General features: G+C 42.9%; 1 protein-coding gene across 3 annotated transcripts in view; it reads right to left on the bottom strand.

Annotated features, from left to right (window-relative positions):
- Positions 1 to 111: 111 nt before the first annotated feature.
- The window catches only part of erbin (erbb2 interacting protein), a 46,529-nt gene continuing 25,745 nt past the window's right edge, over positions 112 to 20,895 (bottom strand). For 2 of the 3 annotated variants that reach the window (XM_072372500.1, XM_072372499.1), the window contains 21 exons: positions 19,850 to 19,906; positions 17,799 to 17,862; positions 17,475 to 17,549; positions 16,690 to 16,834; positions 15,987 to 16,059; positions 14,721 to 14,850; positions 14,506 to 14,621; positions 14,102 to 14,171; positions 11,407 to 11,506; positions 9,699 to 9,820; positions 8,601 to 8,762; positions 8,282 to 8,449; positions 8,053 to 8,170; positions 7,789 to 7,972; positions 6,202 to 7,708; positions 5,418 to 5,561; positions 4,417 to 4,473; positions 4,015 to 4,182; positions 3,224 to 3,316; positions 3,060 to 3,134; positions 112 to 2,968 (listed from right to left, as the gene is read on the bottom strand). In XM_072372500.1, the coding sequence (XP_072228601.1) occupies positions 2,861 to 2,968; positions 3,060 to 3,134; positions 3,224 to 3,316; positions 4,015 to 4,182; positions 4,417 to 4,473; positions 5,418 to 5,561; positions 6,202 to 7,708; positions 7,789 to 7,972; positions 8,053 to 8,170; positions 8,282 to 8,449; positions 8,601 to 8,762; positions 9,699 to 9,820; positions 11,407 to 11,506; positions 14,102 to 14,171; positions 14,506 to 14,621; positions 14,721 to 14,850; positions 15,987 to 16,059; positions 16,690 to 16,834; positions 17,475 to 17,549; positions 17,799 to 17,862; positions 19,850 to 19,906 (3,736 nt within the window). In that variant the 3' untranslated portion in view covers positions 112 to 2,860. The remainder of the gene's footprint in view (positions 2,969 to 3,059; positions 3,135 to 3,223; positions 3,317 to 4,014; positions 4,183 to 4,416; positions 4,474 to 5,417; positions 5,562 to 6,201; positions 7,709 to 7,788; positions 7,973 to 8,052; positions 8,171 to 8,281; positions 8,450 to 8,600; positions 8,763 to 9,698; positions 9,821 to 11,406; positions 11,507 to 14,101; positions 14,172 to 14,505; positions 14,622 to 14,720; positions 14,851 to 15,986; positions 16,060 to 16,689; positions 16,835 to 17,474; positions 17,550 to 17,798; positions 17,863 to 19,849; positions 19,907 to 20,895) is intronic. The other variant, XM_072372501.1, reaches the window with a different exon arrangement.

Raw genomic sequence — 20,895 nt, forward strand, 5'->3', positions numbered from 1 at the left:
GCTCATGAAAGTCTTGTGTGAACTTAGCCTACAAATTATTGCTGGTTAATAAAATATCTCCGTTTTGGCATCATTCTTTGAGGAAAACCCAATAAATGGAAGAAAACAGAATCACTGTTGAACAGCATTAGTTTATTTTCCACAGGTTACTTCTGAAACATGTAACTATGTACAAAATCTGGAATGTTGATAAATGCATATCAATCATCATCATCTCACTGTGACCGTTTCTAGGGAAACTTTAGAAATACTAGCTTTACATCAAAACGGGTGCCTCTGCATTGCAATTTATTGCTGGTTTTACAATCGCAAGTCACTAATGCCTTTATGAGCTCTTCTCTCAAAGGTTTTTTTTTCTTTTAGAGTATTTACAATTTGATTAGTAAGGTCTAAAATCCACGTAAGTCGGCTAAATAAATATGAACAAAGTGGGAGCTTAAGAAACAAACCGACATGGATGAAGAAAAAGTGAAAAGATCATCTCCCGAGATTGTCTCGAACGTCAAGACATTTGTTTTCCATGAATATAAAGTGACCATGAGCCCGGAAAAATCCCCCCCCCCCAGTTTAAAAAGTGAACAGAAAACTGTAACAAATTAAAAACAAATATAATCGATAGTTTTATCCGTGTAAAATACAACATTGTGTGAAACATTTGGGAAATGCACGTTGTCATGTTGTTTTGCCTTTGAATAAAACGGACCAATCCTGGACTGAGATTGAAAACTAAAAAGCACCGCCTCATTAAGAACAAAAGCTACCTTTCAACAGCACAACCATCACAACAGGAATTTAAACTCAGTTCATCTCCACAGTGTTTTCATTTTGCTCTGCCGGTGCCACGAGCACGAAACACGAGCCAAACTTTGTTACATACACACAGTACAGCAGACGACACCATCCACTGTCAACAGGTGGGGGGGGGTTGTTAAAACACCACAGAATAGAATGCCTTTATAGCTATATTGTACAAACATCTCAGTGGTCACAAACACACTGCTGGAATTTATGGGGCCACGACTTGGCACGTGAATTTCATCATTTCATTCATTTTCACCGCCGGAGCAGTGAAAAGGCCGAGAGAATCAAATAAAGTAAGAAAATCGGATCTCACAGCTGCTCATTAAGTGGATTGGTTTTCTCCCCCACAGTGTAAGTTGATTATTTCACACACAAGAACATCGACGGAGCCGGTACTCTACACCACGGACAGTAAAAAGTCTCAGGCAAAGTGACAAAACGCTCACTTTTACACACTGCAGAGTTCTTTTGAGCACTACTTTAGAGATATAAGTCCTGTGCTGTTCAATTACAAAAAAGGTTTCATTTCACAATATAAAAACCATGTAAAATCATCAGGGATTGCTAAAAAGGTTGTGTTTTGTTTTAAAAACGATGTTCTGTGAATGAAAATAAAGGCTTTAAATATTGCTTTTAAGCCGTTAAGCTGCAAATGTACTCAAAGTGGTTGTGAGCGCGTGAGTATTGCTTGGGTTCCGGGGTCAAACATCCTCCCCTGCTCAAACAGTTCAAGGTCTATGGCACTTTGACAAATGTGTGTCTCCCAATTCTACCCTCTGTACAGTGAGAAAAACAAAACGAAAAACAAAACTGCTCCAAAGTGATGAATGACGAGCACAAAAAAAAAAAAAACATTTTCAGAAACACAAAAGGCAACCTGTGGTCTTCTCTCATGTGGAAAATAAAACTGCAAGATGCTGAAACGCACTCATCCTGACAGATGACGTCACATTACTAAAATATTGACCTTATTCGAATATCTATCTTAAGTTGCGCCCCCTGCATTAACCCTTAATCAATTAGCACATCCAACACATACTCTGACATTTTGGGAAATTATTTGACAGCTTATTTTAGCCTGAAAACTAGTGGCAACAGCTAGCATGTCTATCTTTAGCCTAATTATATCATTTCGACTAAAACAAATATGCCCATTTCCCCCAGTTTTAAACACATGACACTTTGACCCACTTATTCTCCCGATATGTCCATTTCCTTTCCGTTTTCCTGCCTCATTACATGAAAACATGCAGAGTGCATTTCTTCAACCTCCTGCAATCTCAGGGAAGTTCTCATGCGATTTCTCGATGCTTCAAGTGTGAATGGATCTAGCTACACCAGGCAACTGAGTTGGAGGGAGGTGTCTTGTGTGTTAAAGGTTGTCTACAGGGTCACAGAAGCAGGGGTGGATGATTTCCTCTTCTCCACTCTTCAATCTTGCAAGAAGAACAAACCCAAACCGCACACGTCTTTGATCTACATTCGTCTCCCCATGACAAGCACGTACCACTGTCCTCTGGATAAGATCAGCTGGCAGGCGAGAGTTTCAACATCTGAAGTAAGAAGTCCAAAAGTAAAAAAGGCAAACTGGATGACAGAAGAGAAAAAAAAAAAAAAGAAAAAAGGAGAGCACTGCCCCCTAGTGGTCAGCTTCCATGTCCATCTGCAGAAATAAACCTCACCCTTGATCAGTGGTTGATGAGTTAAAAAACAACACCAAAAAAGAAGGATGATCTGTACAGAGACCACAGTATTTGCATCAAAGCACATCATATGTTCAGCTTCTTTGTAAAAAAATATATATATACCACAGTGACGGCCTTTTGAGGACGCGTACTTGCAGGTTTTTGATGCTGTCTCACTTAGATCCACTACATTCAGTGGTTTCCCCGTTTAATCGAGGCTAAGAAGACCTCTGAAGCTCTCCACTATAAATAGTCCCAACAGGTGTCAGCAGATCAGTCTTTTATGTATAAAAATATGACGGTCAACATAAATTTCTTTGTTCTTTCATGTGCCAACCATCCGCCAACTGTGCCGGGGGTCACATCCCTTGAGTCTATGCTTGCACTTCTCGTACGATAGTTAAATCCACAGTGGTTGCAAATGTCTTCAGGAGGGACACCGCATAGCCATGATCGATATTCACAAAGCTGTATCCGTTTGCCTGACGACAAGAAAAAAAAAAGAATTATTGGTTAACATCTCAAATGCACGTTAGAGGCTGAGCTAATCAAACAACGCAGACAGAAGAATACCTGGATAATTTTATCTCCGGGCTGAAGAATCTTGAACGCCGGTCCCTCAGGTTGAACCCGTGTCACAAATATACCCTGAAATGACACGACACGTAAGCTATCAAGTGTAACTATTACGGTCATAATAGCTCATAAAAGAAAGAAGATCAAAGATGTGAATTTACATTGTCGTCAGGACGAAAGGGGTTTCCCCGGCCTCCCACTCCTCCTGAAATACTGAAACCCAGTTCTGGATTCTTCTCTACTTTCACACGGATCTGAAACACACCCACACATTCTTATTAGCCAAAGTAAAGCAGTCACAGTCACTGTCAATTACGCAATTTTCTAACACTAGTACAGAGCTGTGGGAACTTAAGAGGACGGGGTGTTTCATGAGCGAGCCAAGGCAGATATAAACGAAAGGGACTCAGATTTAGTTGGGGGACCACAAGCATTAGCGTCCATGTTGGTAAAGCTTCCTTTCCCAGGATTACGTTGAGTAAGAATTTCTTCTCAAAGTTAAGACCTGATCTTGGTAAATGTAACGGTTATTCACAAAGCACCTAAGCTCTTATGAGAACTCCAACAGAGGGCTAATAAGAGGCTTAAGAGATTCTAAAACTGAGGGAAAAATGTCAGAAATGAGAAATCCTTAAACGCAGATGGATGGTGAGGTAACGAAAGACGTCAGATTGGATTGTCCAGCAGAGCTATGGTGGTGCTCCAATCCCCAACCCGACAAAATTAAAATTAAACCATTACACCAGAAAGAAAAGTGAGCACCGCTCTAATGACGACGCTCAGCTCCAAACCTTTTATTAGGAGGTATGGGAGGCTACCTCAAACATGTTTGTTAACAGAGCCACTGGTTAAAGACTTAAAACTCGATTTAAAGGAATAGAGCCCCTTAAGATCCTTCAGTTAAACATGAATCTGCAGCCAGCGCGAGGTTAAATGAGCATCGACCCTTTACCTCTTGCTGCAGAGTATCGTTTGGAATACGCGGAGGCCCTGGAGGTTGCTGGGAGACTTTGAGCATCAGGTAGTCAATGAGCTGCTCTCTGGAAGGGTGTCGAGCCATGGATGTCTGGCTCATCTGAGGACGAACAGAAGGGCCCATCTGACCATTCATCAAAGGCACCTGGGCAACAAACACACACCATAATAAACAGAATGCTTTCCTGAGCACTCAGCAGGTTTTTATATCCTTAATCCAATTATTGATTCCAACTTTTGCAGAGGACAGAGCTTGAATGGCTCTAAAAAACTTTAAAATAGGCCGTGCTACATAATGATAAATGCAGAACAACTTCTGAAAGTCTAATCAATTCCTCTTTGCTCTGCAAGTAACAGCCTGTATATATATCATACATACTTTTCTGTGGGGGTCCATTGTGTAGCTTTGTGGCCCTTGAGGAACAAAAACATCATCCTGAAAGGTAAAGAATAAAGATTATTGTACCCAAACAAAACATAAAAGTTATTTAAAGGCTGACATGAACAGATTTCATGTCTTGTAATGACATTAGGCAGCAAGGTGTTGATAAAGGGGGTAAAAAACAGAATAAACTCTTCTTTGGTTCTGTCCAGGCAGTAAGCAGTGTGTAATTTTGAATATTAGCCTTCTGGAAATTAAATTAATTATAAATTGATGAAGCTAAAGAATACAATGACAGCATTAAAGGGCAATGTGCCTCTACAGATTCTACATCACTTCGACACACACTTAACAGCACTTACCTTTCACCAACACAGTTTCATCCCCACACACAAAGTGAGCGGTTATGAAGTGACTCTGAAGTGATCAAAAGCTGGAGTGAAGATGACGAATGAGTAAAAGAAGCATTTAAAGTGCAGTTAAAAGAGAAAAGTTCTATCACAGGATGATTTGAGGGTGGCACGATGGAGAGAAGGACAGGGATGATCATACAGGGACAGGAAAGTTTAAAGGGGGCCATTTCATCCTAGATGCAAAGCTCCTATTACTCATTGGTATATGTGAATGTATGTTAATGTGTCACTAGAAATAACAAGGAAACAGTTTGACATAACATGGCCCCTTTTAAACAGCTCCACCTCTAAAGATTACGAGCACTAGCAACACAAAAACTAAAATTCATCTATTTTTTTTCTTTTTACTGACATCGAGCACTAAACTAGGGTTTTTAGTCATGAGAAATCACATGCTGAGAAACACGGTCAATTGTCTATAAAAAGGACAAGTGAAAGAAAGCTTCAGTGGGTCTGACTAATTCTCAACATTGAGGAGAGAAGGAACCAGCTATTTCCTTATATTCTAAGGGATGTGAAACTAGCAGAAACAGGAGGCCCTGGCTTAGTATGAGCAGGAGTCAACTACAGGTTTACAGTACTCACACAGAAGCTCAGGGCTCCGTAGGGCTGTCCGTCCCTGCTACTAAACGCCAGGGAGCCTTGGCTGGCATGCATATCCCTACAGCTGCCGTAGTGAGACCAGCTCAGTGGAGAGTTATTGGAATTATAGGAGCGAGACAGTGCATTCTGACGACCAGCAGTAGCAGCAGACATGCAGCAGAGGTGGCCATGCAATCCACCAAATGATTGACAGACATGAAATAGACACATAAAAAAAAAACATTTGCAGCTTACAAAGATAGAGAATCAGAGAGATCTTACATAAAGACGGGTTAGTAGGCTCTTGTAATCTTTTGCTTTTAAGAAACCTCACTGTTGTGCTGCGCTTTGATAGCAATTTGAATTTGGTTTCATCTTAGAAAAGATGTCTTCTCTGCTTCAGTGCAAAAAAAAAAAAAGAAAAAAAAACTGTCTGCATTCAGAGGCACCAAACAAACAAATCAGCCCCGCAAATGGAGTTAAAGGTCGAACAAAGACTTAATAACAAAGTTATTACTCTTCCATATGCTGAACTTCAAAAGTTAATAGAACAACGAAAGATGTCAAGCCCAAGTCTGTTGCAGGTTTAGTAGCAGTTTGTTTGAGGAGTCACTGGTACAAAGACACTGATTAAACCCAAATTCATATTTAACAATGTATCTGAGGGCAAAATAACAAAAGCAGGCACTGTGGCATTTTGGAAACAGACAGTACTGGGGCAGCCGCAGGCAGCTTCGTCCCCCACTAAGTGCAGACTTCGGGGTTCATTCATACAAGCATCTGTTACCTTTTCCATTTTCTTGGCCTCGATGTGTCGCATCACCTGATCCCTCCAGTCTGCTGGCACCCTCCCTGCACCCATTCCTCCCGACATCTGTGCTGGACCGTCCAGGAGGGAGTGCTCCGACTTCACCCTGGTGTTGGGCCGCTTGCTGGGGCTGCTGTGCTGGTAGTTGAAATCGCTGACAGACATGGTCCTTTCTGGAAGCTCGTGGGGCTGTGGCCTGGCGCTGGCGGGCCTGGAAGCTCCGGGTGCATCGATGCTGTAAGTGCGAGCTGAGAGGGGCCTCTGCATGGCCTGGCTCATGGCCAGGGGCCCTCGTGCGAGGGTGTGGATGTCCCTGTATGTCATGTACTCCCCCTCGTGCACCTGCATACGCCTTGGGTCGCCCATGGAGGCTGTGGAGGAGATGCTGCTTTGCCTCTGCAAGGTGCTGCTTCTCGGCTGACCGCCTGGAGGATGAAGCCTCTCCTTGGTCCAGTCTCCTTTGGGAGCCATGGGGGGGCCCCTCTGCTGGGGCGGCAGAGGGTAAGGAGGTGCCTGATTACGGTTTGAATAATTGGTGTTGGCTAGTGAGTGTGGGGGAGGGGGGAGGTAGCCTTGGTGCTCTGGAGGCATGGGTGCTCTCTGGGCCCAGGAGCCCTCATTAGACATGGCACTGCTTGTGTATTGTATATTATACTGAGGGGGAGAAATTCCCATATTCATGCTGGATGAGACTGGATATCTGCTGGTGCTCATCGGAGGCTTAGAAGAGGACAGCAGGTCTGAGGAGGATGTAGATGAGCCGGGGTAGACCAGGAGCGTCTGGTCATTGAGTAACTGACTGGCGGACTTGCTCCTGACTATGCTCTGGCCCTGCGATCCTGGCCCCGGGCCGGCCCCTGCCATTCTACTCATTGCTGCAGACTCATAAGGGTCTGCAGCCCCATCGAAGGAGTACAGCTTCATGCCCCCCGTTTCTATGTTGCTAATGCTGTGAGACTTCATCACCTGCGGTGGGTGACACCTTTTCTCTGGAGACAGCTCCTCTGTGCTGCGAGACAGAGACATGTCACTGCTGGCAGTTACGCCTGTGGAGGCCACATGCACAGCAGATGTCTCTACTCTCATCACTTGGCATGTGTTATCCAGACTATTGATGCAGTCGTTCCCCTGCTGATTTCCATTCTGTAAATGATCCATGTTGTCATTTCCATAGCCCTGCTTGCAGTTTAAGTCCTCCTGAGCTACTGAACTGTTCTTTGCTTTGTCCATCTCATCCAGCTGACACACGTTGTAGGTTGGCAGCTTGGTCATATTCATGTTGATCTGGTCCCACTTGTTGTACGTTTCTCCCATACCATTGTTTATTCCCTTCTCAATGAACGCCAGTCTGGCTTCCATTGACAGGTCATAGTCTGGCGGCGTCTGTTGGCTTTTCAAAAGGGCCTGAAGGGACGTTTCAGAGCCATTCCCATTATGAAGAAGTGGGGTCGTGTCTTTTGGCTGGTTCATGTTCTCGTCTTCTTGCCTAAAGCAAGGACATAATGCAAGGCTTCAGATGCAAGGCAGCAACAGCAGGACATTAACACGGTAAAGAATGGTACTAACCGGCTTTTTGGTAGGAAAGGCATCTTTGCCTCTCTCTCAGGTGTGCACAGGGAGTTGTCCTGACTGCTGTCTGTGGTCAGAGACACAGAGTCGGACATACGTGATGGTGACGAACAGTTACTGTTGTTCTGGTTGCTGTTGGCTACCGTGTCATCCAGTAAAGAGTCAGCATCTTTCCCATCATCTGTCAAGCACAAATATCACTGTTAAGACGCTTCAGTTAGTTTTCCCGGTTAAAATCTTGTTATAGTCAGTCAAATTTACCTTTTTTATCCTTACTTAGAGTCACTACTTTAGGCTGATTGATGGAAATCTCAATAAGGGGAGGTCTCATCTCAGCAATTTTCATCTCCTCTTCGTCATCCGACAGTTCCTCAGAATCCTGCAGACGATGAAAATGCTTTTGTAAAGACTGCACCTTTTCATTCAAACCTCATTTGCTCAGTGTAAAAAGAACTTGTGAGAACTTGTGAGTGCTGCATGTTTGGACAACCTCGAGTGTGTCCTCGTGGTTCATTACAGAGCCCTCTGAAGACTTGAGAGGGACTTTTTGGGAGCTGAGAGACTCAGAAGTTTCCTTTGTTTCGGCTGCAGAAGGATTGGAGGATTCTGGGGGCTGAATGTCTGATGCCACACCGTTGGGACGGGGGGCCTCTATCACCTGCATGAAAACAAGTGCTCTCATGTAAATCTTCTTCTACGTGCATGCAGTTAGTTTGTTGAACAGAATCTAAAGCATAGCTAACTAAAAACAGGATGTGAAAGGGAGTTATTTCTTTCCGAGTACAGGAGTAGCTTTTTCTGAAGCTGACCTTAACTCCTGTGTCCTGTACTCCAATGTGGTTCCTCTCTGTTGGTTTTGATTCGTCACTCGACTCGTCCTCCTTTAGCCTGTGAGCCACCGACTGAGCCGTCTTTACCATATTCTTCAGCTCGTCTGGATATGGTGTGGGGTAGCGCTTCAGGTTTCCCTCCTGACAGAGTAAAAATACATACAGACTAAAATTAGAGAGCTAAATAAATAATGAGCGCAGAGATTAAAAAACAAACTCATCCTTGGCAACAAACTGTGCTCATTCTTTGTGCATTATATGAACTGGATTCTGAACAAAAGTACTTTGAACAAAGTCCAAAAGAACTGAATAATAGATTCAGACTATGGTGTTTCCTCTGCAGCCTAAAGTACATGGGAGCAGGTCTAAGACACAGACCGAGAAGTGAAGGAGGAAGTGCAAGTGTGGGATCTTTCCACAAAACCGTGTTAAGATGTGGGTGTTTTATCTGTCCCCTACAGTGAAAATTCCCTGAAACAAGCAGAAAACAATGTCTATTTCTCTTGAATTTGGTGCTCATTCATCGGACTGCCAGCCCATCATTGAAATGGTTTCAATGTTCAGCGTTTATAAATGAGAAAACGTGTTCATTTGGAATTCGTTAAAAGGGGAAACCAACACACTGGGAGGGAACAAATATTCTGCAGTGAAAGCCTTATCCTGAGGGTGACGGGGACTTTTTAAAAAAGCCTCCAAACCAATGACATTTTGGGAGGTAAAATCTCTCACAAAGCCCTACAGTTGTTGCTGTAGTATTACAGTGTTGTTGCTCAGGTCCTTCAGTTTGAACACACATATGATTAATTCCTCTTCCTTCTTAATTACCAGTTCATTCAGACACCTTTCAACTGAGTGCTGAAGTCATCATTAGCTCTGTTTGTGTGAAACATTCCCAGCCAGGCTGGAACAGACTGGGATGAATGTTTCTATTGGTTTACATGATGGGGCTTGTAGAGCAAAGTAAAGCTTCGCTGATAAAGATAACAACAATAGCCTTGCAGTTTCAGTAAGTTGCGCCAGCGCCGTTGTTTTTCCCTTTGCCAATTATGTACACTGTAACAAATGTGTGTCACTAACCCTCGGGGGCGTTTCTCGCTCATCCTTGTCCTCGTCACATTCGAAGGCCACCTGAGCTCGCTGCTTGCGCTGCTCCTCCCAGAGGGTCGGATTGAAGCTCTCAGAGTCGGAGTTGGGAATGTCTGAAAAGAAACAGAGGCCATGCATCAGATTATTCATCAGTTTTTGGTATTTATGGCTTTTTCAGTCACCACCACTGTGTTAGTTTCATTGACGTCTCACCACAAGATGGAGCTAAGACAGCGCGAGGCAACCTGAAGGAGGTTGCCTCTAAAACCACCTGGAAGTGCTGTTCTTCTTTCTTTTTCTTTTTTTAAAATTTCATTCTAACTAACTAATGCACATTATTACCAGTGTTTTAGCTTGATACTATGGTTAAAGTAAAGATGGAACATATCTGCAGTCTGCTCAAAAAGGGGCAAGCTTGTTGCTGATGAAGAAAGCAAAACACTGATGTGTTGCAACTCCTGTTTGACTACTACATGCTGCCAAGAGAAAAACAAGGCCACGGTTACTATGAGGTCGTGTTAGTAGTGGTGAACACAGAGACGCCACCTTCCCGAAACTCTGCAGAATCATCTTGCTGCTCTTTGTCTGACAGTATTAACAACTTTGCCGTGAGTTGATATGAATCTGGTGTGTAAATACATGCACAGACTAATCGAAGCTGCTTGTACCAGCTTAAGCTTAAAAATCAGTCAGTGTGGTTCCTGTGTTAAAAAGCCCTTTACCCTGGAGTTCTAAACACTTCGATAAACCACGTTTACAGACTGATGATCAAACTGGTGATCCAATTTGTTTGATTCTCAGCTAAGAGCAAGTCTTCTAAAGAATTCTGGTTCAACTTGTTGCTCTGTGCCAGAGAGTAAAAGCACACTGGATAACATGAGTCACCTTGTATGCCTGACAGATCACAAGTTGTCAAACATAATAATTAAGGTTAGGTCATAACCGATTCCAGCTTCCCAGGAAAACAGAACGGGGGAAATGGTATCGAGCACATGGCTGGCATGTAGCAAATAAAGAACAGATCTTTTATGGCAGCACAGCAAACCACAGACATTATCTCAAAAATCAACCTGTTGACTCATGACCATGTTAGTAGGTCAAGCTTGTCGATCCTGAACCCCTAATTACGCAAAGGCTAAGATGCAATAGGGTCAGTTCAAGCATTCTGGTGTAACGGAAACCCAAAGCAAACAGATGGATGCTTGACAACAACACAAAGGCTAGGGTTTCCCCTGCAGGCTCAGGTAATCAGTCTCCCATAAAATATGCAGTGAGGGATCCTTGTAGGTCACCTATAAGACTGTGATAACAAAGAACCTACTTGTAGTCATGGCAGTCACTCAGAATGTGGCATCAAATTAACCTAAAATTAGATTCATACATCAAAAACTAAACTGATTATCTGTTATTTTAAAGGTTTCTTTAGGTTTCAAATCATGGGTTTTTACTCTGTTACTGTGTTTTCTGTGAAGAACTTTGATTGAACGCCATCTACAAATACATTTAGAATTATTGTGTACATATTATTAATATAAAACTCTGATAATTGTCACAGCTTCATATGAAACTTAAATGCAGTAAGTTCTACATCAGATACATAAAGCTCCGGGCCCTTAAAATCCTGCCCTGTTGCTAATAGCTAAACATTTGTTAGTCTGCCAGATGGAGCATGAAAGAATAGAAAAGACTGTCTACTCACAGTCCTCGGTCCTGGTTTGCTGAGGGAACATGTAGTTGGTCAGCACAGTTTTCTGAGTCTCCGGATCTTCTTCTTTCTGGAGAGGAATCAGGGGCTTCGACTGTGGGAGACAGAAAGTCACTCTGTCAACACTCAGAGAATGTCCTGGAGTTTTCGGTTTCTGATCAACTGGGCCGCAACATCAAGATAAGTGGACTTAAATCCGATCAATTGTAGCACACATAAAGGAGGGAAATAACACTACTGATTCATTGTGTCTCCCTCAAATTGCTTTGCACATCTTTCTTCTCTCGTGGCATCTTTCCATCGCGTGGAACGATGCGCCTGAGCTTTGGGTTTTCCGTTGCAGGCAGCACAACGTAACCGATACTGGCTACTGGTTGGTTTTTGGGCACAACCTCAGCTGGGGTTCCAAGTGAGCCAAGCTGGTAGTATACAGTGACACGGTGAGAGAGAGAGTCACTACTCACCTGCTGCCATAAACAACCAGATCTCTGTTGCAGCACATATACGCCAACACGCTCACATGCTCTATGAGGTCGCCTGAAAGTATCTCCATATCTCGTTTCTGCGCATATGTGCATGTGACCAACACGTACAAGTTTATCATAAGATAAAGACATAGCGAACCCTTCCAAGTGCAATGATCATCCCTTACTCGCTACACCGCATCTCATTTCTCTGCTGCGATGATAAACAGCTGATCACATCCAGGGGATACTGCCTGTGGGGAAAAAAATGAAGCATGGAAGAGCCGGTCTGTACGACCGTAAGATGGAAGGTTTTAAAATATGGTTCATTAACCGAGAACAGTTCCCTGATTCTTCTCAGGCCTCCGGCACTCTTATAACATCAAAGGGTTGAAGTTGGAGCAGCGTTTATAGAGATAATTTCGCCAATTTTTAAAGCAATTAGATACAGTTGGTTGACTTGGTCCAAGGAGCTTCAATGCATCCTTGGACATAATTTTCTATCATTTAGGATTACATCCTTTTTTTTCAAACATTTACTGTTTTTAAAGATTTGATTCAAAGAATTTTCAGCAAGGTTTCGATGTTTTTAAAAGCTTGGAACATGCGACGTGAGGCCATGAGGGGAGAGAACACCGCGACAGGAAAAAGGCCTTTGGCCTTATACCAGCTAAAGCATTTGATCCATCTGGTACTACAACTGGTACCGTTAACCTGTTACTTCACGACACATTTCAGTTCAAGCCCAGTAGGACGGGAAAATGACAACTTCACAACAGCAGGGAGAACAGCTCCTGTCCTCGTTGTTTACGGCTGAACATTAAAGGAAGAAAAACAGCATCCGTGTGTTCTAGCTGACCATTGAAATATTATCAAATGACCCCAACCTGAAACAAGCATGAAGACGTAGATATAAACAGAAGTAGAATTACACTTAAAGCCCCCGCACAGATCACCCTCACAACCTTACAAACTCAGAAAGCATGAACTAATGCATGACTCAGCTGTCCTTCCTGAGGTGTATTGAGAAGGGTGGAGGGGGGGGGGGCAAAAAAACCCAAACATTTTCCCTTACACTGCTTGCAGCCATTTTGTTAACAATCATTCTGCTCTGTCGAACAGCTTGGCGTCCTCTGAGTGTCTTCTAATCAGCTACGTTCCCTTCGATATCTGGATCCCTTTCCTTATCAACCATTTCTCAATGAAGCTGCTCTACGGCCCACCTGCCACCATTACTGCACCTGTGCCGACATGCCTGCTGGACTCTGTTCAGTAGAAGGTTAAGAATTTAAGGAGGAATTATGGGGAGCCTTGTAAGAGCAGAAAAATGCTCTAATCTTATTCTCTGTTTAATCACCAATTTGAGGCAAGGACAGCAGAGACGGGAGCTCCACGGCTGATTCTGCACAGCAGCTCTTCTGCAGCATTCTGAAACAGCTGCAGTTTCCCAGGGACAATTTGTCAAGGCAGTTCATCTGAGCCTTGGAATAGACCAGCCAGGAGGAAGAAAACGCATGAATAATTGATTTTAGAACCTTGTGAGAGTCTGTCTGTAATTTGGAAATATTTATAAGTCAGACAAAGCACACAGACTGCAGCAGTATACTCCCACAGAGTGTTCTCCAACATTACTATTCCTTTGTGTACTTAAACATTTCAGATAGGCTTGATATGTGTAGTTTAAGTATTCTTTGACCACACATGGCCCCACTCAGCTGAGATTACAAGCCACTTTCTCACTTTCTGAGCTGACCACACTTCAGCATTTCTACAAAAGACGGGCCTGTTGACTGTTGAGAATAGGGGAAGCAGTTCACATTTTAGACATTACAATTTGCATGCTATCCTTGATCTGATTTTCTTCCGTCCAGCAGCTGCTGCTTTATCTCACCAACTGGCTCCCAGTCATTCAGATGCAGCTCGTTAGGTTTCGGTCTAGATTACCACTCTGTTTTCCTTAAAGAGTGGAGATAAGGATATCATTTTCTGACGTTCATTAGGCTTCTTCCACACTTTAAAGGCAAAGAGGTATCACTGAAGCTGACCTGCACTGACATTTGGCTTGTTTAGATCGAATGTCCTGGAAGTGGTTTACTGCATTTTAGATGCGTTTTCCTGTGAGTCACATCCACCGCAGCCACTCACATGACCATCTGACAGCTTGGAAGCCCCACGGAGCTTTCTATGAGCCCATTATATGGCTTAGAAAATAAGTGTGGTCTTACCTGGTTTTCAGACAGCCACATTGCAGTCATCTCACTGAGTTTAGTGAAACTGTAGGGAAGATTTTTCAACCTGCAGCACAACAAAAGCAAAAAGTAAGAGGTGCAGCCAATATTTCCAGCAATCATTTGTGCTGGAAATACAGATTATCCCTTATGTTAGAAACTCAGCTGCTGATTAGACGTTTGTTTAATTGATCGTATAGTCAATAAAACCCGATTAGGATATCCACCAATGTTTTGTTTAGTCTGAACAAAGAAGCTAATTTCAATTAAAAGATAAATTCACAAACAAATAAACCAGACCAAATTAATTGATTTAACATTAAATTACAACAAGAAAAATCGAATTAACTTCAGTCCTTTTATCTCGGCCTCATAACTTAACACCATCGGTGAAGACTCACTTGTTGTTGCTCAGATTGATGACCTTGAGCCTCTGCATGTCGCCCATCTCCTCTGGCAAAGACTCCAGCTTGTTGGAATGTAGAAACAGAACAGTTGCATTCTTCCAGCTGCCCATCTGTGAGGGGGAACAAACCAAGGACGCGTGAGCCTTTAGCCAACAGTGCTAGCAGTGCTGGAGACGAGCGGGCTTCAATCTACTGAAAGACACGCTCACCTCAGGGGGAAGCTGGGTGAGGAAGTTGTGATCCGCAGCAAAGGTGCGAATGGAGACACACTGGCCAATGGAAGAAGGCAATGCTTCGATCTCATTGAAACTGCAGTCCAGCTCATCGAGAGATGCCAGCCTAACAGAGAGTGATACAGGAGCATTTAAATCAGGTGCTTTAATCGCATCAGCTCTAACATCTCAGCACTGTTAAACATGGGAAATGAGATGAACTAGTCTGTCAAAAGCAGTGGCACAAATGGGCATGACATTTTGTTTTGCTACCTGAAACACAACATTCCAACAGAGATCTGTGCATTCACACCCGAGTAATGAACTAATTCCACAGTCTCCAACACTTTTTCCTTAAAAATACTCCCAAGCAACTCTTTTAACAAGAGCCTAGTTAAATTTTGAGCCATACAGCGTGGCAGTAGCGTACAATAACAGGGTCAACGAGGGGAGACTAGCCAGAAATGCTTGTCTTATGCGTTACAGTAAAAGAGGGGATTTGACTCCTTTCAACGGAAAACAAAACGCTACAAAAGCAGTGACTACAACCAGCCAAGTATAAATGAGAAAGAAATTAGCTTGCTTAAAGGAGAATCCATGCATGGGATTAAACTAAACCATAGGCTTTGTTACATAATCTGTGTCAAAGTACACAAGGAGACATATTCCGACATAAGGGATAACCAACGGTGTTTGGACACAATAAATCACAAACAAGCGGCAGTATTTGTCAGTAGATGTAGATTGGTCTGTCGCAGATGTAGGATGGGGAAAGAAAAAAAATCTATTTTAGACGGATTAAATGGTGCCTAATCTTTATGCTACACCACTATGATTCGCAGGAGATTGAGGGTCAACATGTGGGCCCGGCTTACTCACTACTTAGCAGCTGTCTCCTGCTGGATTTACCTGTCTGCTGCCGGCAAAAATCAGCCAGGTGCTGCTTATCTAACCAGTTATCGATCAGTTTAGCGCCAAGTTTTTCTACCACCAGCCCCTCTCCAATACTGTCAGCGCTTTCCATAAAAACACTGATATGCACCGACTGTGATCCGGTCTTCAAAATCCATGAACATTAACAGGTCGCTTAATACCGCCAGCATTAGGGAAGGGGGGGGGGCGTACAGAAACATTATGTTCAGTGGGAATATCAGATTTATCCAGACAGACATTGTACGCGATCAGTGGATTGATGATAAAAACAGAATAATAATCCACTGACCTCAGGCTTTATTCTGCTGATTTTAAAGCTGTAAAACTCACCCTCCAACAGAGTCTGGCAAATACATCAGCTGGTTTTCATCCACTTTCAGAGCAGTCAGTTTCTTCAAGGAGCCTAAAGACGGGATCACAGAGATGGAGAGAGATGCATAACAACGGCCCAGAGGAGTTATTGATCATCTCCTCTTGATGAACCCACAAAGAAGAGTATCCACTAGAGCAGTTAATTAGATTCATTAATACTGACATCAGTGCAGTAATACGTTTAATAAGAATCCCAAATTTGACAGCTTGTACTCAGCAGGTTTTATTACTCTAGTCTGAAATGATTTGGCCCACGAAGTGACTAAAATGACTAAATCTAGTTATTGAAACAAACTCTACTGTTTATTACTGCGTAATAAACCACGTGTAAAACCACCCAATAATGCCACCTTCTCCCAACAATATTCTGTCCCAATTTATTCGCTCTGAAACCATTTGGATGAATACACAGATGAACAATAAGAAAGCAGCCTTCATAAACCCATTGTTGTACTTCTATACGTTGTATCAACGCACAAGCAAACCAGGCAATGGCTTCCTCTTGTGAAAATTTTTCTCGAGAAAACGTTTTGACACTTTCTGTGATGAAAACGTATTTCATATAGAAAGGAATTACATCCCCAGAATGCCAGCGCAAACAAAACAGATGTTTCAGAGCACATTATCCTCAGATGTTTTCTGTGTAATCTGTTATCTTTACCGATGGAGCCAGGAAGCTGTGTGAGGGCATTGTTGGATAGCAGGAGGTCCTGCAGGCTCTCGCAGCCGCGGATTTGTTCATCTACCATCTCTAAGCTGTTTTTTGACACATCCAGATACACCAGTTGTTTTAGCATTCCCAGCATCTGTGAAGATAAGAGCAAGCAAAAATGACATTAAGGTTTCGCACATGACTCATTATCTGTTCTTAACTTATGCCAAGGGCTAAGGACAAATGGCAGATGATCACATAAGCAGTGGATTGAAACTAGAAGCGTCCAAGACCAGATATCAGCCGAAAGTGGCTTACAATTGTGCACGATTTCAAAAGTGAAAGCATACATTTGATTTAATGGAGAACAGTCACAGCCACTCGTTTGGTTTTATATGCTTGACAGACTTCGCTGCTAATAAAAAGCCAGTCTGTGATTACAGCTGATGCTGTAAAAAGTGCTGGCAGCAGAACTAATGCTTTGACCCAGTTACAACAAGCAGGTCATTTGGATGAGAAGAACCTCACGTCATTTTTAAACCATCGATGCATTCTTGTACATCAGTCATGTTCAGTGGAAAAACGTCTTTTTTTTTTAGGACGCGTGCAAAGCAAAAGTCTGCAAAAGGCTGCTCCCCTGCTGGTTTTCTCTAGTCTGATGTAAACTGACTGCTGTTTCCTGTGATGAAGATTTGAGGAGACGGAGAGTTTTGAGAAATCAAAGGAAATAATCTCAACATGATGTTTTTTGGACACAACAGTGCCCTGAAAGTATAAACCACTGTAAATTTTACCCCAGGTAAGAATGTCAGTCTGTTCCCATCCATCCACAGTTCTTTGAGTCCAGTCAGGTGCTCCAACACTTCAGGCTGCAGATGCCGACAAGAGGAAGGAGATCAAGTGTCAGAGATGTGTGCGAGAGTGTAAGAAAGCTAAAAATTAAACATCAGGAAACTCATTCGGCCGACAGCAATAACAGATCGCCAGTTAAAAGGAATGAGAAGTCTCCATGTGTGCTTATAAAACACTGAGGAGGAGAAAAGCAAACACTTTAAGGAGATGAGGTCACCTCAGAGAGGTAGAGCGCTCTGGGTATGGATGGACTGACGGCTACTCACCACTTCAGTGAACTCATTACTCCCCAGGTCCAACCTCTCCAGCTGTGTAAGCTTCTGCATGCTTCTGTTGACACACAAGCAGTAACACACTAAAATCAAACCGTAAGAATGAGGTGAAAGCGCATCACAGATTGGTGTATTAGAGGCTTAAACAGCGGGAATGCTGCATGTTGACAAATCAGGATAAAATAATGCTCTGCACCTCTGTGATCTGACAAAAGTAACAGCTAAAACCGAAAGGAATGTGGAGCATATGCATCGAAAAAGAAAGCCCACATAAACTTCTTAAAAATGTCTGTCAATTTCCATTATGTTTGCTTTTGGATATTTTTGGATGGCACACATGCTTTCGCTTTTCTCCTGCCACTGAATACATTTAAGTGGAAATAAATATCTTTTAGAGCCGAGGCGTGACAGAATTATGCTTTAAATAATGGAAAATGTGACGTATGCTTGCCCTAAGCCTTGCTCCAGAATTTCCTCCACACATTCAGGTCACAGGCTCATATTCCCCATTACACCGTAAACAAGCAGGAACAGACCAGGACTGTTCAGCTGCTTACAGTTGTGACTTTATGCAGCTGGTCGTCGCAAACAGAAAACTGCAAAAGCTCATTTCACTTTGCGTGGTAAGGTCGACACTGACAAGATGCCTCTGACCTGAGCAGAAGCAGCAAAACGCAAATCTGCTCTAATCCAAAGTGGCAAAACAATAAGACTGAGCTGGTTATAAAATGCACAAGAGTCAGGTGTTTAAAAGGAATTATTCAAAGCTTTCCTGTGAGTTATTAAAAGTTCAAAAACTTATTTCACACTAAAACCAAAGCAAGACACCGCCAAGGTAGAGATATAATGTGATATGATGGGCCTTTCATGGCAGGACTGAGCCGTCCTTCCTTGTGCCTTCTCATAAAATAAGAATGTCCGACAAACGGCACGAATTATAAATACGATTTTAACCCTTTGGTATTTGGTACGATATTAAAACACGTGATGAAACAGAGCATTTGCCTGCTTTGTCACATTCTTACTTAAAATAAAATGGCACGAACACAACAGACCTACAATTTGAGCTGAAAGGCGAAGACCGAGCTGTGCTGGCTCATCAAAAAAGTGAGTTCACAGTTAAAAAAAAATTAAAAATAAATACCACTAAGGCTTCTGACCCTAAGCCGTGAGCAACAGCAACCGTCCTTAAAATACAGAGAAAGGTTTGCTTTCTACATGTGCTCGGTGCAGGTCTGTGTGGGGAGAGAAAGGCACAGAAAGGAGACTGCACCTTCCATATAGAAGCCCTGAAAAGACCTCTCCTGCGGCCCTTTGTGCACGGACACATTTGTTTACATCTCTGAAATGCTTATGCGTTGCTTTGGTAACGCTCCCGATCATTAGTCGTCTTCTTTGTCAGGGCTCCAGCCTTTAGCAGGTCTGGCCTCTGTCACATATACACAGTGAGAAAAGGAGATCCGGCTCTGCGCTGCAGCACCAACTGCGCTGCACTTTGAGCGCTGGCTGGGGCCGTCAGTCATCGAGAAAAAAAGTGAGCAAGATAAACAAAAGGAAACCCAGCCAGGGGAGGGAGGACTAAAAGGAAAGTAGGAAGGCACAGTTTTGCAGAGGAAGTGGCAAGGGAATAAAAATGATACAGCGAGTGAAGCATGAAAGAAAGAGAAGAAAGAGGACAAAAAGAAAGTCACTTCCACCAAAAGCACCTGGAGCCTTCTCTAATGTTTGTGGGATGTTCAGCCTCCCAGCGCAAATGGTGAAATAACCCTCACCACTGCGAGTTGAGGATTATAAAACCTGTCACGGCAAGCAGCCAAGTACGGGGGGGGGGGGGGGGCTTTATGTAACACAGTGGAATTTAATACTACAGTCAGAGGTGTGGTGATAAAAAAGAGGCAGGACCGAGGACACACAGAGATATCACAGGCTAACCAAGAAGAGATAAAGATTCTTAACATGCCTCATGACAAGTGCGAATCCCAGTTAAAGCGCTCTTTGATGTTGTAGCTGGTGTTATGAAGATTTAGGAAGTGACAACCACTTACTTTGGCAGCATCTTTAACTGGTTCTCCCTCAACTCCAGGATCTGCAGCTTTGTCAACCTGCAACCAAGAAAAAGTCGGCGTCATATTATCACAGTTTTTCTTTTAAGCACCAAGTTAAATCACTTTACAGTTTAACCGTTACTGTGGCTGAAAACACATTCAAATAATATGCAAGGTTCAAACAACTTTTACTTTTCAACCTCGAGAAGCTTAATCTGAAGTACACGGCTGAAGACAAATAGCTAGTTAATGAACACTTTCTGAACTTTGGCAGCATACTGGCTTGCATTTTCTCTACTGAGCAGACATAATCCAGCTATATGACACCTTTTTGCACAACAAAAACAAAGAAACCTGATGTATTGATGTACTCTCCTGCGTTTAAGGAGGACTTAAAGCTGGGTGGCAATACGGACTGCAAAAGAGGTGTTTTAGAGGGAGGAAACAGGAAAATAGGGCATCTCCTCTCACATGTTTTATGCAAGCAGAGGACTCAACACGAACTCGTGTATAAAACTGCAAACAGTGAAAGCCATCAATAAATCATGATGCTTTGACAGCTTTTACTTTTGACAGAATCTATCAAATCATTGTGGATCACAAACAGTGTGACATGAAATAAATAAACATTTTTACAGTCTGGTTGTCCAGTGAAAGACGTATTTAAGCTGTGCAATTCTCTACTGATCAAGAGCCAACACTACAGATCCATAAACAAGGGCTTAGTGGGCGAAAACAGGAGACGTCCATTATCCATGTCCGAAGACTTCATCACCATGATCTGAAGAGGACATAAGCTGGTCCTATGTCATAATCAATAGTTTCTCTACGTTACACCCAGTACAAGCATCTCTTATAGGTTCATCTGATCGAGGCAGCGATGTCATCTTAAATACTCTGATGTTTATTACTCATAAAGCCCCATTTTAACTGAGTGCTTTTAGAAAATATGAGTCCAAAAAGACAAACTACTGATTTTTTTTTTAGTGATTTCAAACACCGAATCCAAATCCCAGAAATATCCTCACAGCCGCGTCGGTGTCGTG

Source organism: Leuresthes tenuis, unplaced genomic scaffold (assembly GCF_036924035.1).
Source record: "Leuresthes tenuis unplaced genomic scaffold, fLeuTen1.0.hap1 SCAF_19, whole genome shotgun sequence".
NCBI lineage: Eukaryota > Metazoa > Chordata > Actinopteri > Atheriniformes > Atherinopsidae > Leuresthes > Leuresthes tenuis.